At 45.5% G+C, this 20,945-nt stretch overlaps 1 protein-coding gene across 2 annotated transcripts in view; it reads right to left on the bottom strand.

The window, feature by feature from the left end:
• The window catches only part of LOC135197106 (oxysterol-binding protein-related protein 11-like), a gene marked incomplete at its 5' end in the record, with an annotated part of 28,291 nt that extends 7,346 nt beyond the window's left edge, over positions 1–20,945 (bottom strand). The window contains 6 exon segments of one of the 2 annotated variants that reach the window (XM_064224071.1): positions 5,561–5,832; positions 7,497–7,593; positions 8,257–8,428; positions 8,684–8,909; positions 10,242–10,495; positions 20,585–20,945. In XM_064224071.1, the coding sequence (XP_064080141.1) occupies positions 5,561–5,832; positions 7,497–7,593; positions 8,257–8,428; positions 8,684–8,909; positions 10,242–10,495; positions 20,585–20,796 (1,233 nt within the window). 2 annotated transcript variants of the gene reach the window in all.

Below are 20,945 nucleotides of genomic sequence, written 5' to 3'. Positions count from 1 at the left end.
ATATTTTGAAGACAAACTCAGATGTCTGCAAAAATCATTCGCATTATCGCGGTGCGATGAAGCGGTTGACTAGTACAGACTTCTGTTACCGTGCGGTAAACAGAAAGATGAAAGAGTCCAAGAGATATCTCTGTTGAAAATTCTCGCAATGTCGAAGGCGATGAAATCGAGCGTCACAGCAGTAGATGGTCCTTCATTATTGCGAGAATCCCCGTTAATCAGAGACCTAAGTCCATGATTGTTGGGCAGAGATACGGTTCGGTAGTCAATCAAACCAGGGGAGAGAGAGACGTAACCGACGGTGCATCTCCGAGACCTAGCTGATACTGAGCCGCTATCAGGCAGTTCAATACGCAGTAGCTCTCGGTGACTCGTCATCCTGAGTTGCCAGGTAATCCATTATTCCACGAAGGAATGCGTTCGGCTAGAAACCATCGAGCATAAACGAATACGCTCGAAGCAATTATTATTTAACCGAAATCGGATTTCGGTAAAATACAAAAGCTGATTTGGTGTTGTCATGACAATACCAAGTATCTAAAATCGAAACTGATAACTGCTGGGAGGTTGCAGGCAACCCCGAGTTGCAGTTCAATTAAGATACAATTCGTCTCGGTCACAAACCGTAGAGTTAACTACGGTATGCGCCTACCCCCCGGACAATTCAACTGTTAAAAGAATCATGTCGCGAGGGTAATATACGTAGTACATTTGTAGGTTCTGTACCACGACCTCCATCCTAAATTCTTTTCCCCTCGAGGAATGAGAATAAGGATTGGAGATCGACCACCTTCGTTCTCTAGTCAAGAGAGTGAAGGAGAAGTCTTTCCCAAAGGAAAGCTTCAATGGTGAACAGAATACCGAAGACGATAGTTCAAGCCAAACTGGAAGTTCCCGTCCGTTCTTCTCTATTCCAGGTTAAACGCCTACTGTGAGATACTCTTCTTCCAGCAGCATCTTCTTCCAAATGCTAGAAATTACAGGAATTCGAGCATAAGCGAGGTTCCCGATTATCGTGTAACAATTATCGGGGATTCTCGCTCACTTTGGACCGTGGTCTCGCCTAAGTGTTTGGAGATCGTAAAAAACTCGAACACTCTGAGTGCGCTAGAAATTCCGTAGAATTCTAAGCACTCTGCGAAACCCCCCACCGAATTCGTCAAACGATATCGGCTGGTGGTCCTCTCGATTCCCGTAGGAATCGAGAAAGGGGCAGGATCCCTCCTCAACGACCGGGGCTTACGTCAGGTAGGACCCGAAGGTCCCCCGGTAGCGCAGCCCCTAACGTGGGATCTTACAGAGAAATCTCTGTAGGATCCCTCCCCTTTCCCTCGTAGCCGTAAGGAGAGAGGGAATGGGGGAGGAATTGGATACTGGCTCGCCTTCCCAGCGGAACTAGCAGTTGGAAAAGAAAAGGAGCAGCCATCGCCTTACGGCGATGGCCTCTCAGAGCCTGGGAAAACGTATCGTCAGGAGAAAACGTTTTCCCCCGAGGAGGGTTACGAACTCATACTGTAGGTAAGGGTCTGCCGCCACTGAACGTCGTCTGGGTGGGCTGATCGACACCTGACAGGAGAGAGCCGATACCGTCCTCCGACTCATTCCAGTCCTCGTCGAGGTCGAAACCTCAGGAGGACCGAAGGGGTATTCAAATACGGTGTCCGAAGACACGTAGAAACGCCTCTGTCGCAGTAGAGGAAGTGAAGTAGCTTGTTCGACCGGCCAGAACTGAGAGAGCCTTCTTGTCCGGAGACGAGAGACTACCTGGTTCAACACAGTCGGCAAGCTCCGATCGCGGCAGACCCCCCGTCGATTTGGGTTCCCTCTCGGGCCCCAAAACGACTCGAGCCGAGACGTGCTCTGCTGGTGGGAGCGGCGATCCTTCCCCGAGGTCGTTGTGCTGACGAATCAGCGCCATAACCTCGGCAAAGTTCCTCTAGATCTCGGAAGTCACAGCATCTTGCAGAGTGGGGCCGTTAAGCCCTTCGAACAAGAGCATATTCCGAGAACCTTCCTCCTAAGAAGGGGGAACAGCGACAGCCCTCTCGGTCTTCCCCATCCACTTGCGCATACGTCCTGGCCGGTCCAAGAACCCGTGACTGGCACGTAGGGCGTCGTGGTGGGATCATGAGGGGCGCACCCCTCACGATCACTCCTCAATACCTCGCTCCTCCCGGTGTAACCCGAGGAGGTTGAAGGTACGGGAGAGGCAGACCTGACGCTCCCTCCTCGCTCGCTGGCAGAACCAGAAGCTTGGAGGGCTGCAGGCGATCGTCAACCCGCGGTGGCGATCGAGCTGCAGGCCTGGTCGAACCGTCTCGCTGTGGAGAACGGCTGGACTGAGCACAGCGGCCCCGATCTCGAGTGTCAGAAGAGCTGGTGCTGGTTGCCGTACCCGATCGCTCTCTGTGAGAGCGACGGTCAGGCGACCTGCAGGCTCCACTGTCACAGTGAGACCGTGCTTGTCCTCACGGCACGTCACGGTCGCTGGTTCCAGCCGTGGCTGGCACCGGCGAACGGGAGGACCTCTTCCCAGCCTCAGCCCGTGGCCGGTCGTGGACCGTCACGTCCCCGGGTAGCCAGCTGTTCGCCGCGAGAGTGAGAGCTGGTCTGGTGAGAGTCACGTGAGCGGCTGTCACCAGTCTTCCGCCCCGTGCCGTGAACCTGACGCTGAGCGGGCTCAGAGGTCTGGTTCCTGGCTGCACGATCGCTGGTAGGCGACCGTACACTCGGTACCTCCCGCGAACGAGAGGCCGAGACGGACCCTGATGCAGTGGCAGAACCACTGACACCAGGCGAGGAAGTACCGGTGTTAGCCGGTACCCCTCTGGTCCCCGTAGTCTTCTTCCTTGCGGAAGAAGAGACGGGCCCCGCTCCGAAGGAGCAGGAGGACCAGCGGAAGGAACCCTCCCGTCCCACCGAGGTGAGACGGGTCCCGAGAAGCTCCCGAGGGAGACTTCTTAGGAGGGAGGAGGCAACCTTCTTCTTCCTCGGCTGTGAAGCCTTAGAAGTCGAAGGGGAAGAGGCGGCAGCCGACGACGATAAAGAAGATGAAGACGACGACGACGACACCTTCCTCCTCTTCTTCGTCAGCTTCCTCAGGACAGACGTAAGATCTGCTATCCAGGGCGGAGCCGGGGCTGCTGTAGCCGAAGCCACAGGGCCCGGACGCACCTGTACAGACAGACCAAAGTCTGGGGTAGTACCACCACGAACAGGGACGACATCAGCAGGTATGGGCATCTCAGGAACAGCAGGCACAGCCAGCACAGCATCGGTAGGGACAGCCAGCGCAGCAACGGCAGGGACAGCCAGCGCAGCAACGGCAGGACAGCCAGCGCAGCAAAACTGCATGGACAGTCAGCCCAGAATCGGCAGGTACGGCAGGCGCACCGGAAACACAGGAAGTGGAGCAGCAGCCAGCAACATCCTGGTACCGGCGGCAGGTCCAGGGGCGAGCTCTAGGGCAGCGGAAGTGTGGTCGCTGCAGCGCGGCAACCACGAGCGGCGGCGGCACGCCCCCCTCTCGGTACGGCGAACGGCACTTCACAGCGGCTGTAGGCAAGACTGTTACCACGTGAGGCGAGTTACACAGGTGAGGAGGGACGTCGTCACCTGGTTGCGTGGTCACCACTCCATGGGTGACCGCAGTAGGCCCAGACATAGAACCGCAGCCCCTGGACACTAGCACGCCCTGCAAATGGAAGGACGCCCATACCTCACCAAGGTCCACCCTCGTGGCAGTAGCACCTGCGGAAATAACAGTAGTAGCGATTAGTGGGGGGGAAGTCCCCTCGCGCGGGGGGGTGAGCCCTCTCCGAACGAGTGGAAGACCCCTAATACAATTGTACATCGGGCACCGAGCGCCCTCCCCCGCGCGCGACGGATCGGGCGAGGAGAAGAACGCCGATAACCTCCCCCCCCCAAGGGGAAGGGCCATCTGTGGGAGCTGAGCGGGGGGGGGGTTTCTCGTTCCCCACCCCCGCACAGTACCCATGTACCCAACAACAATATAAGAGCCCGAGAGCAATCGTGCCATCGGCCCGAATGCAAGGGCATAAGGATCAATTCCCTGACTGAGCGGAACTTGAACCAAATAATATTGATGCAATCAATAATAAGGAATAAAATGAAAATGCATCTTGCATTACGATTCACTTCACAATGAATAAGGGCTCGGATCGAGCGCATTTGCGCCCTCGGTACCGAGCGCAAGGGTAAAGGATCCATTCCTTACCTTTATGGATCAAGGTTTATGGAAACCTTGATCCATAATGAATTGATGCAATCAAAAAATATATGAAAATGAAAAAGAATACTGCGCTTGCGATTTCACTTCATACAAATAAAAAGGGGAAGGATCAGGAATTCCCGGGAAATAGCGGAAACATTGATCCCCGTAAACAATGCAATCTCAATAAAATATGAAAATGAAAAAGAACTGCACTTGCGATTTCACTTCATTCAAATAAAAAGGGGAAAGGATCAATTTCCGGGTAAGCTCGGAAACTGATCCAAAATGAGTATTGCTACAATACAAAATAATATATGAAAATGAAAAAAGAATACTGTACTTAAGATTCCACTTCCATACTGAATAAGTTTCCGTGCCGAGCGCATTCGCTCGGCAACGGGCATACAGGTCAAAAAAATATAAATGAAAAGAGCACTTACTTACGATTTTCATCTACACATTTCCAACCCAAATATACGCTCGGAGCGAGCGCTCCCGCCCTCGGCACCGAGCATACACAATACGAGGATCATTTCTGGGAAAATGAATTCCCGCACTTACGCCTTCAGTCCCGGCACTCGGGTAATCGGAGGGCGTGGTGAACCAAGATCCTTTAATTCACAATTGAATTCAATGGAAATAAATATGAAATGATTGTACTTACAATTCAGTTTCACTAGATAAATAGAAAAAGAAAAACACAATCATGCGAAAGCAAAACGACGATGAAGGGGGGGGCTGGCAGAGAGCGATGATACACGTCCACACGTCAGCAGGCCGAAAGCAAAAGTGATTTGTTTTTACCATACCAGTCGCGCCGCGCGCGCCTGTCGGACAAGCAGTTAACTACCGAACCCCTTGTTCGAAAGCTTACGACCTATCCAGCTGCCGCTAGTACCTTCCTATTGTAAAAGACCGAAGGTTTGTATGCCGTGTCGGAACAAAGGTAAAGTGTGAAAGTACACAGAAAAAGAAATAGAGCAATTATCTAGACATCAGAGCTGGAAGTTGTTACCCTATCACACAAGCAGAATTTTGAATAGTATATAGTAAAAGTAAAATAAGTAAATTAGATACAGTCAAGTGTGGGTATGGTATATCATGACTGACTGCCCAAGTCACTTGACATCCTACTTGTCAAAGTGTATCCTCGACATTAAGTGGCACATCTGTACATATTACAGATAAGCATAATGAAAAACGACAAAAGATTATTAAATACCATAAATTCAATGCTAAACCAAAAAGAAATTTGAAAAATTGTTACACTACATAAATGTCTTATAAATTTCATGAATACATCAAAGGATAATCAACATATCAGACCTTAGTGTGAAAAACGATTGCAGCCTGGCAGCCTGATTCTGGGGACATTATGTTGACGCGACCTCCCAATTCCACCCAGGGTTCTGTCAAAATGCTACGTCCATACGCAGAGGGCATTGCGAGACTGTAACTTTCTCTGACACTGCCAATGATAAGAGTGATATCTCCAACTAAATTCACTCCTATTGACATACCCATAAACTTAGATTTTGTCCAGATATGAGCATTAATACTAAGCTGCTTCTCTGGACATTCAAAGAAGAAAGCAGAGACTGGAAAAGATACGCAAAAGGAAAAAAAAAAGATGAGAAAATAAAAAGGATGAGTTACAAATACAGTTTGCCTATTTGCTGAAATCTACTTAAACATAAAACAACTGAGATATACTTAAAACCCAATAAAATTTAGAAATTTTTAAATTATAGATAGAACATCAACATTGAACCTGTTGCTTATCGTAACTATTAAAACATTACAGTTCTATTCCTTCCTTCATCTTTACAAAATGTAATAAACTACAATACATATAAACCTTTCCTGCAGCTACTTCACTATTTTCAATATCCAAAAAGGTTAATCCTGAATGCAATATGTATTCCTTTAAAATCTGACATGATACCAAACTAATAATGTACATGTATCGGCAAAAATGGGTATAAACTTATGTTGAGCACAATGTTCCTTACAGAAAACAAAGAACTAAATCCAAATCGTTCTGACATCTATTTACATTCCTCTATGAAACACACGATACAGAAATACCTGCTGTTCACTTTTAATATGCCACTTTTTTTCTATATGTTGAAGACACCATAGTCACAACACTACAGAAAGCTAGAAAATTCTTGGCTCAAAGTATAAAACACTACAATTTTTGTCACCCTTGAAATCTGGATGAAACACTTATTTATATGAAATTTTACTTTTTCTTCACTAGCTTGCCAATCTTTACATTTCAGAATATCAAATCACCTAATCTTCAAGTGTGTCTAAAAACACTATTGCTGATGATGAATGTATAACAACAAATTAAGGCTATTTACTTTGCACTTTGTGCTGTATTGGTTAGCAGAACACATTCAGAATGACTATGGTTCTTTAGTTGTGACATATTTACAAAAAGCTTATTCAACACTATTACCTGGTTGTTATCATAAACTGTTGTAAACAAATATTTTTGGCTTATTAAATCACTAAATTTCTCAAAACATTTTCATCATTTCAAAGCAATAATACCAAAGTTTTTTGTGTCTAGTGAAGGTTATATCTCACGTATAAGTGGCATTTACATTACTTGTTACCAATCATATCTGAGCTCTCAAAAGTAAAGAGCCAAGAATACTATCCCAGAGAACACCAAAGCTTGCATTCCTGTGGCCACTATAATGACATCAACTACTCTTTGTAATCTGTTAGTTTAAAAAGTCTTTAATAACACCAAGAAATGGTCCTCCAGTTTCATTTAAACAAGTTTGAAAACAAAGACTTTATGATTAACATTTAAAAAACTAGCAATGTATGACTGGAAATTTAAAGAGGAGCATCGCAAACATCCATGCTTTTACAAATTAAGAAAAAGCATAGGCACTCAGACCTTTTGCCAACAGATGCTTGAAAACTTTGGATAAGAAAGATCATAGAAATAAGGTGGTATGACTACAAAATAAGTCACCAAAGAGGCTGAGGGGAGACACCACAAAGACAGAAAAAATTCAAAGGCCGGCTTTGAAAATGCAACAAGCCTTCCTTCATGATCAAGGAAATACCATTATCGATAGGTTTCCCTTTACATTCCTTGAGGGAAAAATACCACAATCATCATCACATGACCACTGGCACAATTTCCGTGTGTCTTGACAAGAAATTAATTTGTCAAACATGAAACCTGTAGATTATTAAGAATGTTTTACATAACTCTTATAATTTACAAGCTCACCTGGGGGATGATGGGACACCTGCTCTGCAGCATATCTGATGGTAAGGTAAGGTTTCTTTCCATCTTTTGATTTACTATCAGGTATTTCTTCACTATCCTATGGAACAAAACACATTACAAATTGTATGTTGAAATCCTGGTTCCTGGTAACATGAAATAACACTAAACACTTGGCTATGGAAAATATGCTATCCTCCTGACCATTCAGTGCAACATATTAAACACTGTAAACTATCCAAACTTTCTTTTCACTGTACAAACCTTTGAATACTAAGACCTGACTGACAGGCAACATACAGATACTTTTATGTGATTTCAAGGTTTGTAGCCTTGAATAATAAGATAGTAAATATATAAAAAAATAGGGGAAAATTGGCTCTACTTTAAAATATAAAGAATTTTTAATATACAGAGCTTTAAAATATAAAGAATTTTTAATTGATATAGCTTTAAAAAAAGCCATACCAGTAGCAAATACTTATAATCAACTAAAAAAAAAAAAAAAAAACACACTACTGTAAATGACCACAAAATAACATGAAAAATAAAAGGCAGAAAGTAATGCAATTTAAGCCAAAGAGACACTGTGAACTTCCTTAAGTTCTGGAAACTTTAGTATTGTCTACAGCGTACCATGACATAGAATAAAAACAGTGAATGACTCATTCTTGATGAAATTTCACTTGTTCAATAAAGATTATGCAAAACTGCTTACTGATACTCAGACAGGACCATCAAAACAAGCTGACTCTCTTCATACCTGAGTTGCCATTTGTTCAAGTGGAACTTTCCAACTACAATGGAAAGTTTCACCAATAATAGGATTGTAAGGTTTCTGGGCAACTGAACCATTACGACCTACATGGATACTCGTTAAGTACCACTTCACAACAGCCTGCATTCGATCCTCAGGCGTTGTGGCTTCAGCAACTCTGAAATATGATCAGTGACATTACTGAATCTGTGACTATGAATTCACTCTGCAACAGGACTTAAATATCTTATACATATATTATAACTAGAATTTTGTTATATATCCAATACCTTTGCACATAACTTACAATATATGCTATTCAATACTAAGAAGGTATAGCTAAGAATAAAAATAATGCACAAGTATCTGAGATATGTGAAATGCTCTCAAACATTAGCATTTTTGTAACATTAATAAAGTAAAAATATCTCACTTTATAAAGTAATCAGGGTGGCCTAGAAAGTCGGCAAACATCTCAAGGAGAGACCGTCGCTCCAAGATAAAGGTGGGAAGCGTGACGCGTGTAAGGTCCATCCCTAGACGCAGCTGAGAGATGATATGCATGATGACAGACCGTTGTCCATCACCCACCTCGCCCATCTTCCCATCACCAGAGAGACTTTCATCATCACTTATTTCAGATTCATTCCCACTTGAACCTATGACAGAAACATAATATAGAGTAAAGATCTACTACTTCTACATCAATCAATATTAGGCCAAGTGTAAATACATTTCTAATATGAGACATGAAAGGCTTTGTCCACTTGCAAATACTAATACTTTTCCTGGAACTGTTGTCATAAAAATACTATTTTTTTTTTTAAATTAACAAAAGTGAATTACATTAAAATTCAGAGTTACATCCTTTTCACTGAGAAAAACTCCTTTACAGTATACAGTATTGCGTGAGTAATAGAAACAAATACTATAGAGTATACGTACTGTATTTTACTACAGTGTTCAAATGCATTTAATGAAAACCTCAACAAAATTTGCTACAGTCGCCATCCTATTTGCAAACATTCAGATATGAACAAGCAGGGTTGAAAGTTAAAATTGTTTGAGATTTGCATTCCCGTGTTCTGAATTTCCTTTCCCCATTGGAAATGGTTCGTATGTATTTTTGTCAATAGATGGCTTCTGTATCGTGAACTTCCAATGTCAGATGCTGCTCCTGTAAAATTCTCTCCAAGTTCATAACTTTTAAAGCATGGAAAAAATACTAAACTTTGAATGTTGCAAGAATCTAAGTTATACTTTTTTGTTTTTACCTTCCTAATATCCAAAGCAATTCTTTATAATACTCCATTACAGGCAGTCCCCGGGTTACGACAGGGAGGGGTTCCGTTCTTGAGACGCATCGCAAGCCGGAAGATCATCAAAAATCCTATGAAAACCTTACTTTTAATGCTTTGGGTGCATTACAAACTATGTAAACTGCATTTTTATTGCATTTTTCATCAAAAAACCTTCAAATATTGATTATTTTGCATTTTTGGAGTCATATTTCTTCTGCCAGATCAGCGTCGTGAGTGTCGTAACCCTGGAACATGTGCCGTAAACCTGGAAATAATTCCTGATAAATATAATTGAAAAGCGTTGTAACCTCGGAACATTGTAAGTCGGAGACTGCCTGTATTTACAAATGCTGTGAAAATAGCATACTGTAGTCTATGACTCCCATGTTAACTTGGGAATGTAACCATTTTAAAGAATTATGCACTGGCCTATATATTAAAAACAACTATGAACACTGAAAGGTACGAATGACCACCCAGAATGTAACTCAATCATAAGTTGGGTAGTGACTGTCCACTCATATACTCTACGAGAGAAATAAATACTATATATATATATATGAATCACTACACCTCTATACTCTTACTACACTCTACATTCTACAAGAGAACTATATTATCCTAAGCACTGAATCAATAGTCTGCTATACTCTCTAAAATACAAAGATCATCCTAAAACCTGAGTCTGACCTGCGCGGGATGTGTGAACCAAAGGAGGTGTGGGAGTAGATGTCGGGGTGACAGACGCGATGGAGGATGATCTCGATATAGTAGGGGCTTCACTAATCCCTGTATTACCTGCAGGTTTCGAAGATTGTACAGAAGCACTAGCAAGAGGCGATCCACTAGATGCACCTGTACTTCCTGGAGTAGGTGAGTGGGGTGCAGTGCGTATTCTCAATGATGGTGATGAGGACCTCATCAATGGGGATCCCAATCTTGTGCTGGTAATAAACATTATTTTATTTTAGTGGAAAAAAAAAATGAAATTCTCAGTAATGACTTAAATGCAGTTCCAACAAGCACTATAATACAAAGATTTATGATCCTAGTGTCTTAAAATTAGCTACAGTATACCTAGAGTTACGTAAATTAGTAAGGTAACACCTAGCTTGGTACCCAATCCAGAGTGCATGAGCTATAATGCACTGCTTCCTAATGCAAAATTATCTCAATTCATAAAATACTGCTTTTTCTTTTTCCCTGTGGCTCCCTAAGCATTACTGCTTATGGTGAATGTCAAGCTTATGATATTACACTTCACACATCTAAGTCACTAGTACTGTTTACCAACACCACAGCTATCTCTGACTCCCAGTCTCCAGATTCTGTACCGACAATCTACGATATTGAATAACAGCTATTTTCCACAAGTTTGCTTATTAAGCATTCTGCACCTCATCATGTTTTTTTCATGTCCCTTTCAATTTCCTTAATATCATTCCAATATTCTAAGGTGGCAATAGCTAGAACAACAAAAGCAGAGTTAATGCAAATTCCAATACCCTATATACACAATTATGAAAATTAATAGCACTAGCTTTTCTGTATCTTGTATATAATGAGGTTCCTACCAGTAACATTTAAATTTTTCCTTGCAACACCAGTTTAATAATTACCCACTAAGCCAATATTTTACTTAAGTACAACAATAATTTTTTCTGCAAATATGCAGGAAGCAGTCTTGCTACAGATTTCCTACAAGTATGACAATGAGACTGCGTTATGCAAATAAGCATGATACCATACTGTACACTTGCATAAACACTCCATTCACGACTAAGCATACCCTTTTTTCCTACAAGAAATTACTATACTAAGGCATCAATGCAGCAACTGACTTCAAATGCAACAACTATTTTGTATTTACATACACACTGCAGAAAAAATTATGCAACACAATAAAACCATACAATAATCCATACTTGCTTTGCACAAACTCTCTAACAAAACTATATTATACAATCATGCAGTATGACATTTTCAGATCAAAAAGAAAGCTGGAATGACTGTAAAGCTACTATATAAGAAAGTAATAAAATACCTATACACTTACCCTGAAAAGATCAAACTGAATTGATGAACAAATTTAAATAATTTTGCACTTGATGACAGTAGTACTGCAGTAGCTTACAAAGGAAATACAACAAATACCTGACCTGGATATTAAAACAAAATATTTTCTTACACTAATTCTAAATAAAAAATTACAATTTAAAAAAAAGTAATCCCAAATCTTAAGACAAAATAGGACAAATGAGAAAAACTTAGCTCCAGACTGGTGAAAAGATGGAAAATTTTTCTTCAATTAGATAGAGATAGACTAATTCTCACTGGTATAAAATTTAGTCAAATAATCCCACACTATATAAAGCAATATTGGCCTGCTCAAGACATCCAAAACTGACTTCCACTAACATTTTTGAAGGTCAGTCATTTTTTTTATTTAAGAAATGGGCAACTTGGAGCTTTTTTCTCAAGTACAGGTTATATATTAACACATTTACCATCAACCTTGTAAGGCAAAAAATGACAATTTGTCCAAAATTGCATTTTTCCTAACTATACAAACCTGAGGTCCTTTTACAATAGGAAGGTACTAGCAGCAGCTGGATAGGTCGTAAGCTTTCAAACAAGGGGTTCGGTAGTTAACTGCTTGTCCGACAGGCGCGCGCGCGACTGGGAGGTAAACAAATCACTTTTGCTTTTGGCCCAAGCAAAAACTGCGAGTGAGGGGTGGCATGAGGTGGGACTATGTGTAAAAGGACCTCAGGTTTGTATAGTTAGGAAAAATGCAATTTGGACAAATTGTCATTTGTTCCGACACGGCATACAAACCTTCGGTCCTTTTACAATAGGAAGACTCACTTCTTGGTGGGAGGAATCTGAGTCTTTTGTGAACAGACTGGTGTTCGCCCAACCTTGGAATGCCTCCCTGGTCGTAAGAGCGAGGGAGGATCCAAGCTCTGTCCGATTGATCGGGGTGTGCACCGCAGGGATCAATGGTCAGACCTCTGGACCAAGTACTAAGAGAGAGGCAAGCGTATCTCTTCGTACCAGCAAACAAGAACAAGTTCCTATTTGCAAGAGGCAACATAAAGTTATGGTTTGTCTCTTGTTGGCATCCACTTCCCCCCCCCCCCCCCCCTTGTAGGAGGAAGTGGTGGATATTCGCTCCCATCCCTAGTGAAAGGGATAGGATGGGGCTCTGTCGAGTAGCTCACCGGCATCTCGTCCTTATCCAGCAAGGTGATGACCGTATCCCTCTACCCACAGGTAGAGGGGGAGAAAAAGATAGGAAGAGAAGCCAGTCACTCTCTCATTCACTTATCTATTCTTACAGTCACACCAGGACTCGATGCTGTTCAGCCTGCTAGGGTCTTTTGGGTTAGCTACACAACGTGTTGAGCAGCCACCACGGGTCCAAGGAAAACGATCCAAGGACCTGTGGGCAATATCCAAAAGGTAGAAGGAGGTGCCAGTGGTCTGGTTGTACCAGACCCCTGCCTTCAGTACCTGCGCCACGGAGAAGTTCTTGTGTAACTCGAGGGAGTGTACTTCTAGGTCATCTTGGTGCTGACGAAGAGTCTTCAACACTCAGCCTGGGATGTCGAGTTTCTCAGAAAGCGCGGTCGCGCTTTCACAGGACAAAGCAGCATCTCCTTCGCATCGAAGGCGGTGAAGTCCATTAGGGAGGGGATTGTGAAGGACTCTAACCGATCGCTCATGGAAGCCGGAAGGGTTCAAGAGGTACGTTCGCTACGAATTCGGTACGAAAAATCGAGCGTCACGAATCCCCATCCCCTGGATGCTTGACTTCGCAGTAAAAGTCATGCAATTACCTCAGAGGAAAAGAAGGGAATGGTCGTATGACCTATCCCTCTTCTCGACTTCGGTGATGTCCTGTACCCATATTGGTTCTATCCGTCTGCAGCGAAGTTGTTCTTCTCGGTAGTGGATAGGACACCGACACTCAATGGTGGGTGTCGATGGTATGGGTACTGTGACAAGCCGTTAGGACGAGAAGAAAAGACTGTTATGGAACAACCGAACTAAGTCCACAGCGGAAGTTCGTAACAGACTTGGGCGCTCTGACAGCTGCCGACTGACTGCGTTCGGTAGGAGGCAAGTTGTCCAAGCACCCGAGCAAGTCACGTGACCTTCGCCTTAAAAGGGTTATGCCAAGAGACTAAACAAATAATTTGTTCGTCACCGATGCCAGAAGGCGAGGTGATGACTCTCTTAAGGCATGTGCCCAACAGGCGAAAGTCAATTGCCTTCTAGAGACCGAGGTCCCTGATGGCAAGATATCTCATAGTATAGTTGATTCTCGGCTAAGGAGAAACAACACTATGTGGTCGTTGAAGACGAAGGTGTACAGAAAATGCAACCTACATCTTCACAGCTGAACCGAGAGAAGGATTCTCAAGATTCTGAACCTGTGCTACAAAGACTGAGAACGCTAACCGCTATTCATTGCTGTCCGGTGAGGATCGTAGTTGCAATAAAAGACGGAGCGCTTTTCAGTAATGAAGACAGGGAAATACTGCCTGAAGAACTGCTTCTCATGGGCTGAACATTTTGGAAGTAGAGCTGTCAGGTCGGAGAGTAGGCGATGTCTTCTGACATATCTGTTAATTCGGGGCGAGCAATGAATAATTGCACACCTACGAATACGAGATATTTTGAAGACAAACTCAGATGTCTGCAAAAATCATTCGCATTATCGCGGTGCGATGCAGCGGGTGACTACAGTACAGACTTCTGTTACCGTGCGGTAAACAGAAAGTATGAAAGAGTCCAAGAGATATCTCTGTTGAAAATTCTCGCAATGTCGAAGGCGATGAAATCGAGCGTCACAGCAGTAGATGGTCCTTCATTATTGCGAGAATCCCCGTTAATCAGAGACCTAAGTCCATGATTGTTGGGCAGAGATACGGTTCGGTAGTCAATCAAACCAGGGAGAGAGAGACGTAACCCCATTCGCCCTGACCGACCGTGCGTCTCCGAGACCTAGCTGATACTGAGCCGCTATCAGGCAGTTCAATACGCAGTAGCTCTCGGTGACTCGTCATCCCTGAGTTGCCAGGTAATCCATTATTCCACGAAGGAATGCGTTCGGCTAGAACCATCGAGCAGAAAGAATACGCTCGAGCAATTTATATTTAACCGAAACGGATTTCGGTAAATACAAAAGCTGATTTGGTGTTGTCATGACAATACCAAGTATCTAAAATCGAACTGATAACTGCTGGGAGGTTGCAGGCAACCCCGAGTTGCAGTCAATTAGATACAATTCGTCTCGGTCACAAACCGTAGAGTTAACTACGGTATGCGCCTACCCCCCGGACAATTCAACTGTTAAAAGAATCATGTCGCGAGGGTAATATACGTAGTATATTTGTAGGTTTCTGTACCACGACCTCCATCCTAAATTCTTTTCCTCTCGAGGAATGAGAATAAGGATTGGAGATCGACCGCCTTCGTTCTCTAGTCAAGAGAGTGAAGGAGAAGTCTTTCCTAAAGGAAAGCTTAAATGGTGAACAGAATACCTAAGACGATAGTTCAAGCCAAACTGGAAGTTCCCGTCCGTTCTTCTCTATTCCAGGGTTTAATATCGCCTACTGTGAGATACTCTTTCTTCTTTCAGCAGCAGTCTTCTTCCAAAATGCTAGAAATTTAACAGGCACAATTCGAAGCAATAATGCGAGGTTCCCGATTATCGTGTAACAATTATCGGGGTGGGGATTCTCGCTCACTTTGGACCGTGGTCTCGCCTAAGTGTTTGGAGATCGTAAAAAACTCGAACACTCGAGTGCGCTAGGAAATTCCGTAGAATTCTAAGCACTCTGCGAAACCCCCACCGAATTCGTCAAACGATATCGGCGGTGGTCCTCTCGATTCCCGTAGAAATCGAGAAAGGGGCAGGATCCCTCCTCAACGACCGGGGCTTACGTCAGGTAGGACCCGAAGGTCCCCCCGGTCGCGCAGCCCCTAACGTGGGATCTTACAGAGAAATCTCTGTAGGATCCCTCCCCTTTCCCTCGTAGCCGTAAGGAGAGAGGGAATGGGGGAGGAATTGGATACTGGCTCGCCTTCCCAGCGGAACTAGCAGTTGGAGAGAAAAAAAAAAAAAGGAGCAGCCATCGCCTTATGGCGATGGCCTCTCAGAGCCTGGGAAAACATATCGTCAGGAGAAAACGTTTTCCCGAGGAGGGTTACGAACTCATACTGTAGGTAAGGGTCTGCCGCCATGTGAACGTCGTCTGGGTGGGGCTGATCGACACCTGACAGGAGAGAGCCGATACCGTCCTCCTGACTCATTCCAGTCCTCGTCGAGGTCGAAACCTCAGGAGGACCGAAGGGGTATTCAAATACGGTGTCCGAAGACACGTAGAAACGCCTCTGTTCCGGCAGTAGAGGATGTGAAGTAGCTTGTTCGACCGGCCAGAACTGAGAGAGCCTTCTTGTCCGGAGACGAGAGACTACCTGGTTCAACACAGTCGGCAAGCTCCGATCGCGGCAGAACACCGTCGATTTGGGTTCCCTCTCGGGCCCCAAAACGACTCGAGCCGAGACGTGGCTCTGCTGGTGGGAGCGGCGATCCTTCCCCGAGGTCGTTGTGCTGACGAATCAGCGCCATAACCTCGGCAAAGTTCCTCTGGATCTCGGAAGTCACAGCATCTTGCAGAGTGGGACCGTTAAGCCCTTCGAACAAGAGCATATTCCGAGAACCTTCCTCCTAAGAAGGGGGAACAGCGACAGCCCTCTCAGTCTTCTCCATCCACTTGCGCATACGTCCTGGCCGGTCCAAGAACCGTGCCTGGCACGTAGGGCGTCGTGGTGGGATCATGAGGGGCGCATCCCCTCACGAGCTCACTCCTCAATATACCTCGCTCCTCCCGGTGTAAACCCTAGGAGGTTGAAATGGTACGGGAGAGGCAGACCTGACGCTCCCTCCTCGCTCGCTGGCAGAACCAGCAGGCTTGGAGGGCTGCAGGCGATCGTCAACCAGCGGTGGCGATCGAGCTGCAGGCCTGGTCGAACCGTCGCTCGCTGTGGAGAACGGCTGGACTGAAGCACAGCGGCCCCGATCTCAAGTGTCAGAAGAGCTGTGCTGGTTGCCGTACCCGATCCGCTCTCTGTGAGAGCGACGGTCAGGCGACCTGCAGGCTCCACTGTCACAAGTGAGACCGGTGATGTCCTCACGGCACGTCACGTCGCTGGTTCCAGCCCGTGGCTGGCACCGGCGAACGGAGGACCTCTTCCCAGCCTCAGCTGGTCTGGGTGAGAGTCGCGCAGATCGCAAGTGAGCGGGCTGTCACCAGTCTTCCGCCCCGTGCCGTGAACCTGACGCTGAGCGAGCTCCGAGGTCTGGTTCCTGGCTGCACGGTCGCTGGTAGGCGACCGTACACTCGGTACCTCCCGCGAACGAGAGGCCGAGACGGACCTGATGCAGTGGCAGAACCACTGACACCAAACCCGGCGAGGAAGTACCGGTGTTAGCCGGTACCCCCTCTGGTCCCCGTAGTCTTCTTCCTTGCGGAAGAAGAGACGGGCCCCGCTCCCGAAGGAGCAGGAGGAGCCAGCGGAAGGAACCCTCCCGTCCCACCGAGGGTGAGACGGGTCCCGAGAAGCTCCCGAGGGAGACTTCTTAGGAGGGAGGAGGCAACCTTCTTCTTCCTCGGCTGTGAAGCCTTAGAAGTCGAAGGGGAAGAGGCGGCAGCCGACGACGATGAAGAAGATGACGACGACGACGACGACACCTTCCTCCTCTTCTTCGTCAGCTTCCTCAGGACAGACGTAAGATCTGCTATCCAGGGCGGAGCCGGGGCTGCTGTAGCCGAAGCCACAGGGCCCGGATGCACCTGTACAGACAGACCAAAGTCTGGGGGTAGTACACCAAGGAACAGGGACGACGTCAGCAGGTATGGGCATCTCAGGAACAGCAGGCACAGCCAGCAACAGCATCGGTAGGGACAGCCAGCGCAGCAACGGCAGGGACAGCCAGCGCAGCAACTGCATGGACAGTCAGCCCAGAATCGGCAGGTACGGCAGGCAGCACCGGAAAACACAGGAAGTGGAGCAGCAGCCAGCAACATCCTGGTACCGGCGGCAGGTCCAGGGGCGAGCTCTAGGGCAGCGGAAGTGTGGTCGCGGCAGCGCGGCAACCACCGAGCGGCGGCGGCACGCCCCCCTCGCCGGACGGCGAACAGCACTTCACAGCGGCTGTAGGCAAGACTGTTACACTGAGGCGAGGTACACCAGGTGAGGAGGGACGTCGTCACCTGGAGCGTGGTCACCACTCCATGGGTGACCGCAGTAGGCCCAGACATAGAACTGCAGCCCCTGGACAAACTAGCACGCCCTGCAAAATGGAAGGACGCCCATACCTCACCAAGGTCCACCCGCGTGGCAGTAGCACCTACGGAAATAACAGTAGTAGCGATTAGTGGGGGGGAAGTCCCCTCGCGCGGGGGGGTGAGCCCTCCCTCCGAACAGAGTGGAAGACCCCGAATACAATTGTACATCGGCACCGAGCGCCCTCGCCCCGCGCTCCACGATCGGGCGAGGAGAAGAACGCAGATAACCTCCCCCCCCCAGGGGAAGGGCCATCTGTGGGAGCTGAGCGGGGGGGGGGGGGGGGGGGGGGGGGGGGGGGGTGGGGGGGGGGGGGGGGGGGTTCTCGTTCCCACCCCCGCACAGCAACCCATGTACCCAACAATAATAATAAGAGCCCGAGAGCAATCGTGCCCTCGGCCCGAATGCAAGGGCATAAGGATCAATTCCCTGACTGAGCGGAACTTGAACCAAATAAATATTGATGCAATCAATAATAAAAGGAATAAAATGAAAAAGAATCTTGCATTACGATTCATTCACAATGAATAAGGGCTCGGATCGAGCGCATTTGCGCCCTCGGTACCGAGCGCAAGGGTAAAAGGATCCATTCCCAGATTATGAATGGAAACCTTGATCCATAATGAATTGATGCAATCAAAATATATATGAAAATGAAAAAGAATACTGCGCTGCGATTTCACTTCATACAAATAAAAAGGGGAAAGTGATCAATTCCCGGGAAATAGGAAACGGATTGATCCAAGTAAACAATGCAATCTCAATAAAATATGAAATGAAAAAGAACTGCACTTGCGATTTCACTTCATTCAAATAGGAAAAAGGGGAAAGGATCAATTTCCGGGTAAGCTCGGAAACTGATCCAAAATGAGTACTGCTACAATCAAAATAAATATATGAAAATGAAAAAGAATACTGTACTTGCGATTCCACTTCCATACAGAATAAGTTTCGTGCCGAGCGCATTCGCTCGGCAACGAGCATACAGGTCAAAAAAAAATATAAATGAAAAGAGCACTTACTTACGATTTTCATCTACACATTTCCAACCCAAATATACGCTCGGAGCGAGCGCTCTCCCGCCCTCAGCACCGAGCATACCACAATACGAGGATCATTTCTGGGAAAATGAATTCCCGCACTTACGCCCTTCAGTCCCGGCACTCGGGTAATTCGGGAGGGCGTGGAGAAACCAAGATCCTTTAATTCACAATTGAATTCAATGGAAATAAATATGAAATGATTGTACTTACAATTCAGTTTCATTAGATATAGAAAAGAAAAAACACAACCATGCGCAAAGCAACGACGATGAAGCTGGCAGAGAGCGATGATAAACGTCCACCCACGCCAGCAGGCCGAAAGCAAAAAGAGTGATTTGTTTACCTCCCAGTCGCGCGCGCGCGCCTGTCGGACAAGCAGTTAACTACCAAACCCCTTGTTCGAAAGCTTACGACCTATCCAGCTGCCGCTAGTACCTTCAAATACCTTCCTATTGTAAAAGGACCGAAGGGTTTGTATGCCGTGTCGGAACAAGTGACTTATTTAGATAGACTTACAATGTATAAATCAACTTGGCACCTTAAAGTACCCCTCAATCACCTCCCCTCAACATCCATATCAACTGTAAATGAGGTGGCAAGATCTGTGAAGCTGGGAGTAGGGCACTCAATATGATTGATGGGTCTGCATATATAAAAACTTGTTTTGCATCCCAGTAACTTAATCATTAACTAGTAATCAGTCAACATTAAACAGTACAAAATCATGAACAAGTGTAAGATTATGCATAAAAATTCTTGGAATGAAACAAACACTGCAAAAGATCTCTACCTGCAAAGTTAGCTTTAACTTACAAAGTTAGGAATACAGGAGGGAAATGGTAAGACTAGTACTAGCTTTGTGTAGAAATTACTGATACAGCATGTCACTTACTGAGAGCACTCAAGAGAGAAGCTGAAATAAATGATTATACTATATATAATTACTCTAAAGAGCAGGATTAGCGATCCCACTGGAAAGTAACCACGCTATACAGAGCTGTTAACAGCACTCCAGGTTTACCTTAAGTGAAGGTGACTGAGGGATACCTGTGGGTCCAGGTGGCACATTCATTGATAAAATGGCCCATTTTTTCTGCATGGTGTTAGACAAAAGACTGCTGAACCTTCATACTCATGAATTTAGGACAATTTAAGACTGATGGGCTGTGATGAAATGAATGGTTGAGCTACTGAGATACCTAAATGAATATTGAAAAAAACCTTGGTAACCAACTATACTTCATCTGACAGTAATATACCTACACTCTAGGACTCAAGGGTCCTTATTGTATGTTAAAACTACTATTCAATCTCACACTATTTAACTTCCCATTGAAAATTGTTTCCTACAAAGAGCACTTTATATTTGTCACTCAAATATCATTAGGAAAGAAACTGCTGGATGGTAACCACTGTCACATACATGTATTACTGACAAAATAATTTGTGAAAATTTCACATTTTATGAAGTCAAGTTTCACGAGAGTCTTGAGCAATGGCATCTGCAATTGAGACAAAAGTTTTTATTGAACCATTTATAATATTCATGTGAGCTAAGTTTTTCTACACAACAGAGAAAACTTAAGGCAGAAAATGGGACTATGTGCACAACATGCTATGTGTACATACGGTGTAGGAGACGAGCGTCGCCGCTGAATGGAAACCGTAGAGGCATTAGAAGCAGTGCGTCGGTGGAAGCGTGGGGAGCGCCCCAGAAGGGGTGAGCAACGCGGGGACGAACGTCCACTCAAACTCCCCACTCTTCCCAATGACACACACACAAGGCCAGAAGAAGAAGAAGACACACCACCATCAGGTAGAGGAGGAAATGAATACACCATCACACCAAAGGCATCATTACAGGCAAAATAATCAAGTTTTAGGGATTCACTATTGAAGAAAGGAAATGATTGTACAAAACACACAATTACGTACTGTGAAACACTCAGGAATTAAATTAGGGAAAAAGCATGACAGCCACAAAATAATG

Source organism: Macrobrachium nipponense, chromosome 18 (genome assembly GCF_015104395.2).
Source record: "Macrobrachium nipponense isolate FS-2020 chromosome 18, ASM1510439v2, whole genome shotgun sequence".
NCBI classification, from domain to species: domain Eukaryota; kingdom Metazoa; phylum Arthropoda; class Malacostraca; order Decapoda; family Palaemonidae; genus Macrobrachium; species Macrobrachium nipponense.
The sequence above is the reverse complement of the archived record's forward strand: the minus strand, read 5'-3'. Positions and strand labels throughout refer to the sequence as shown.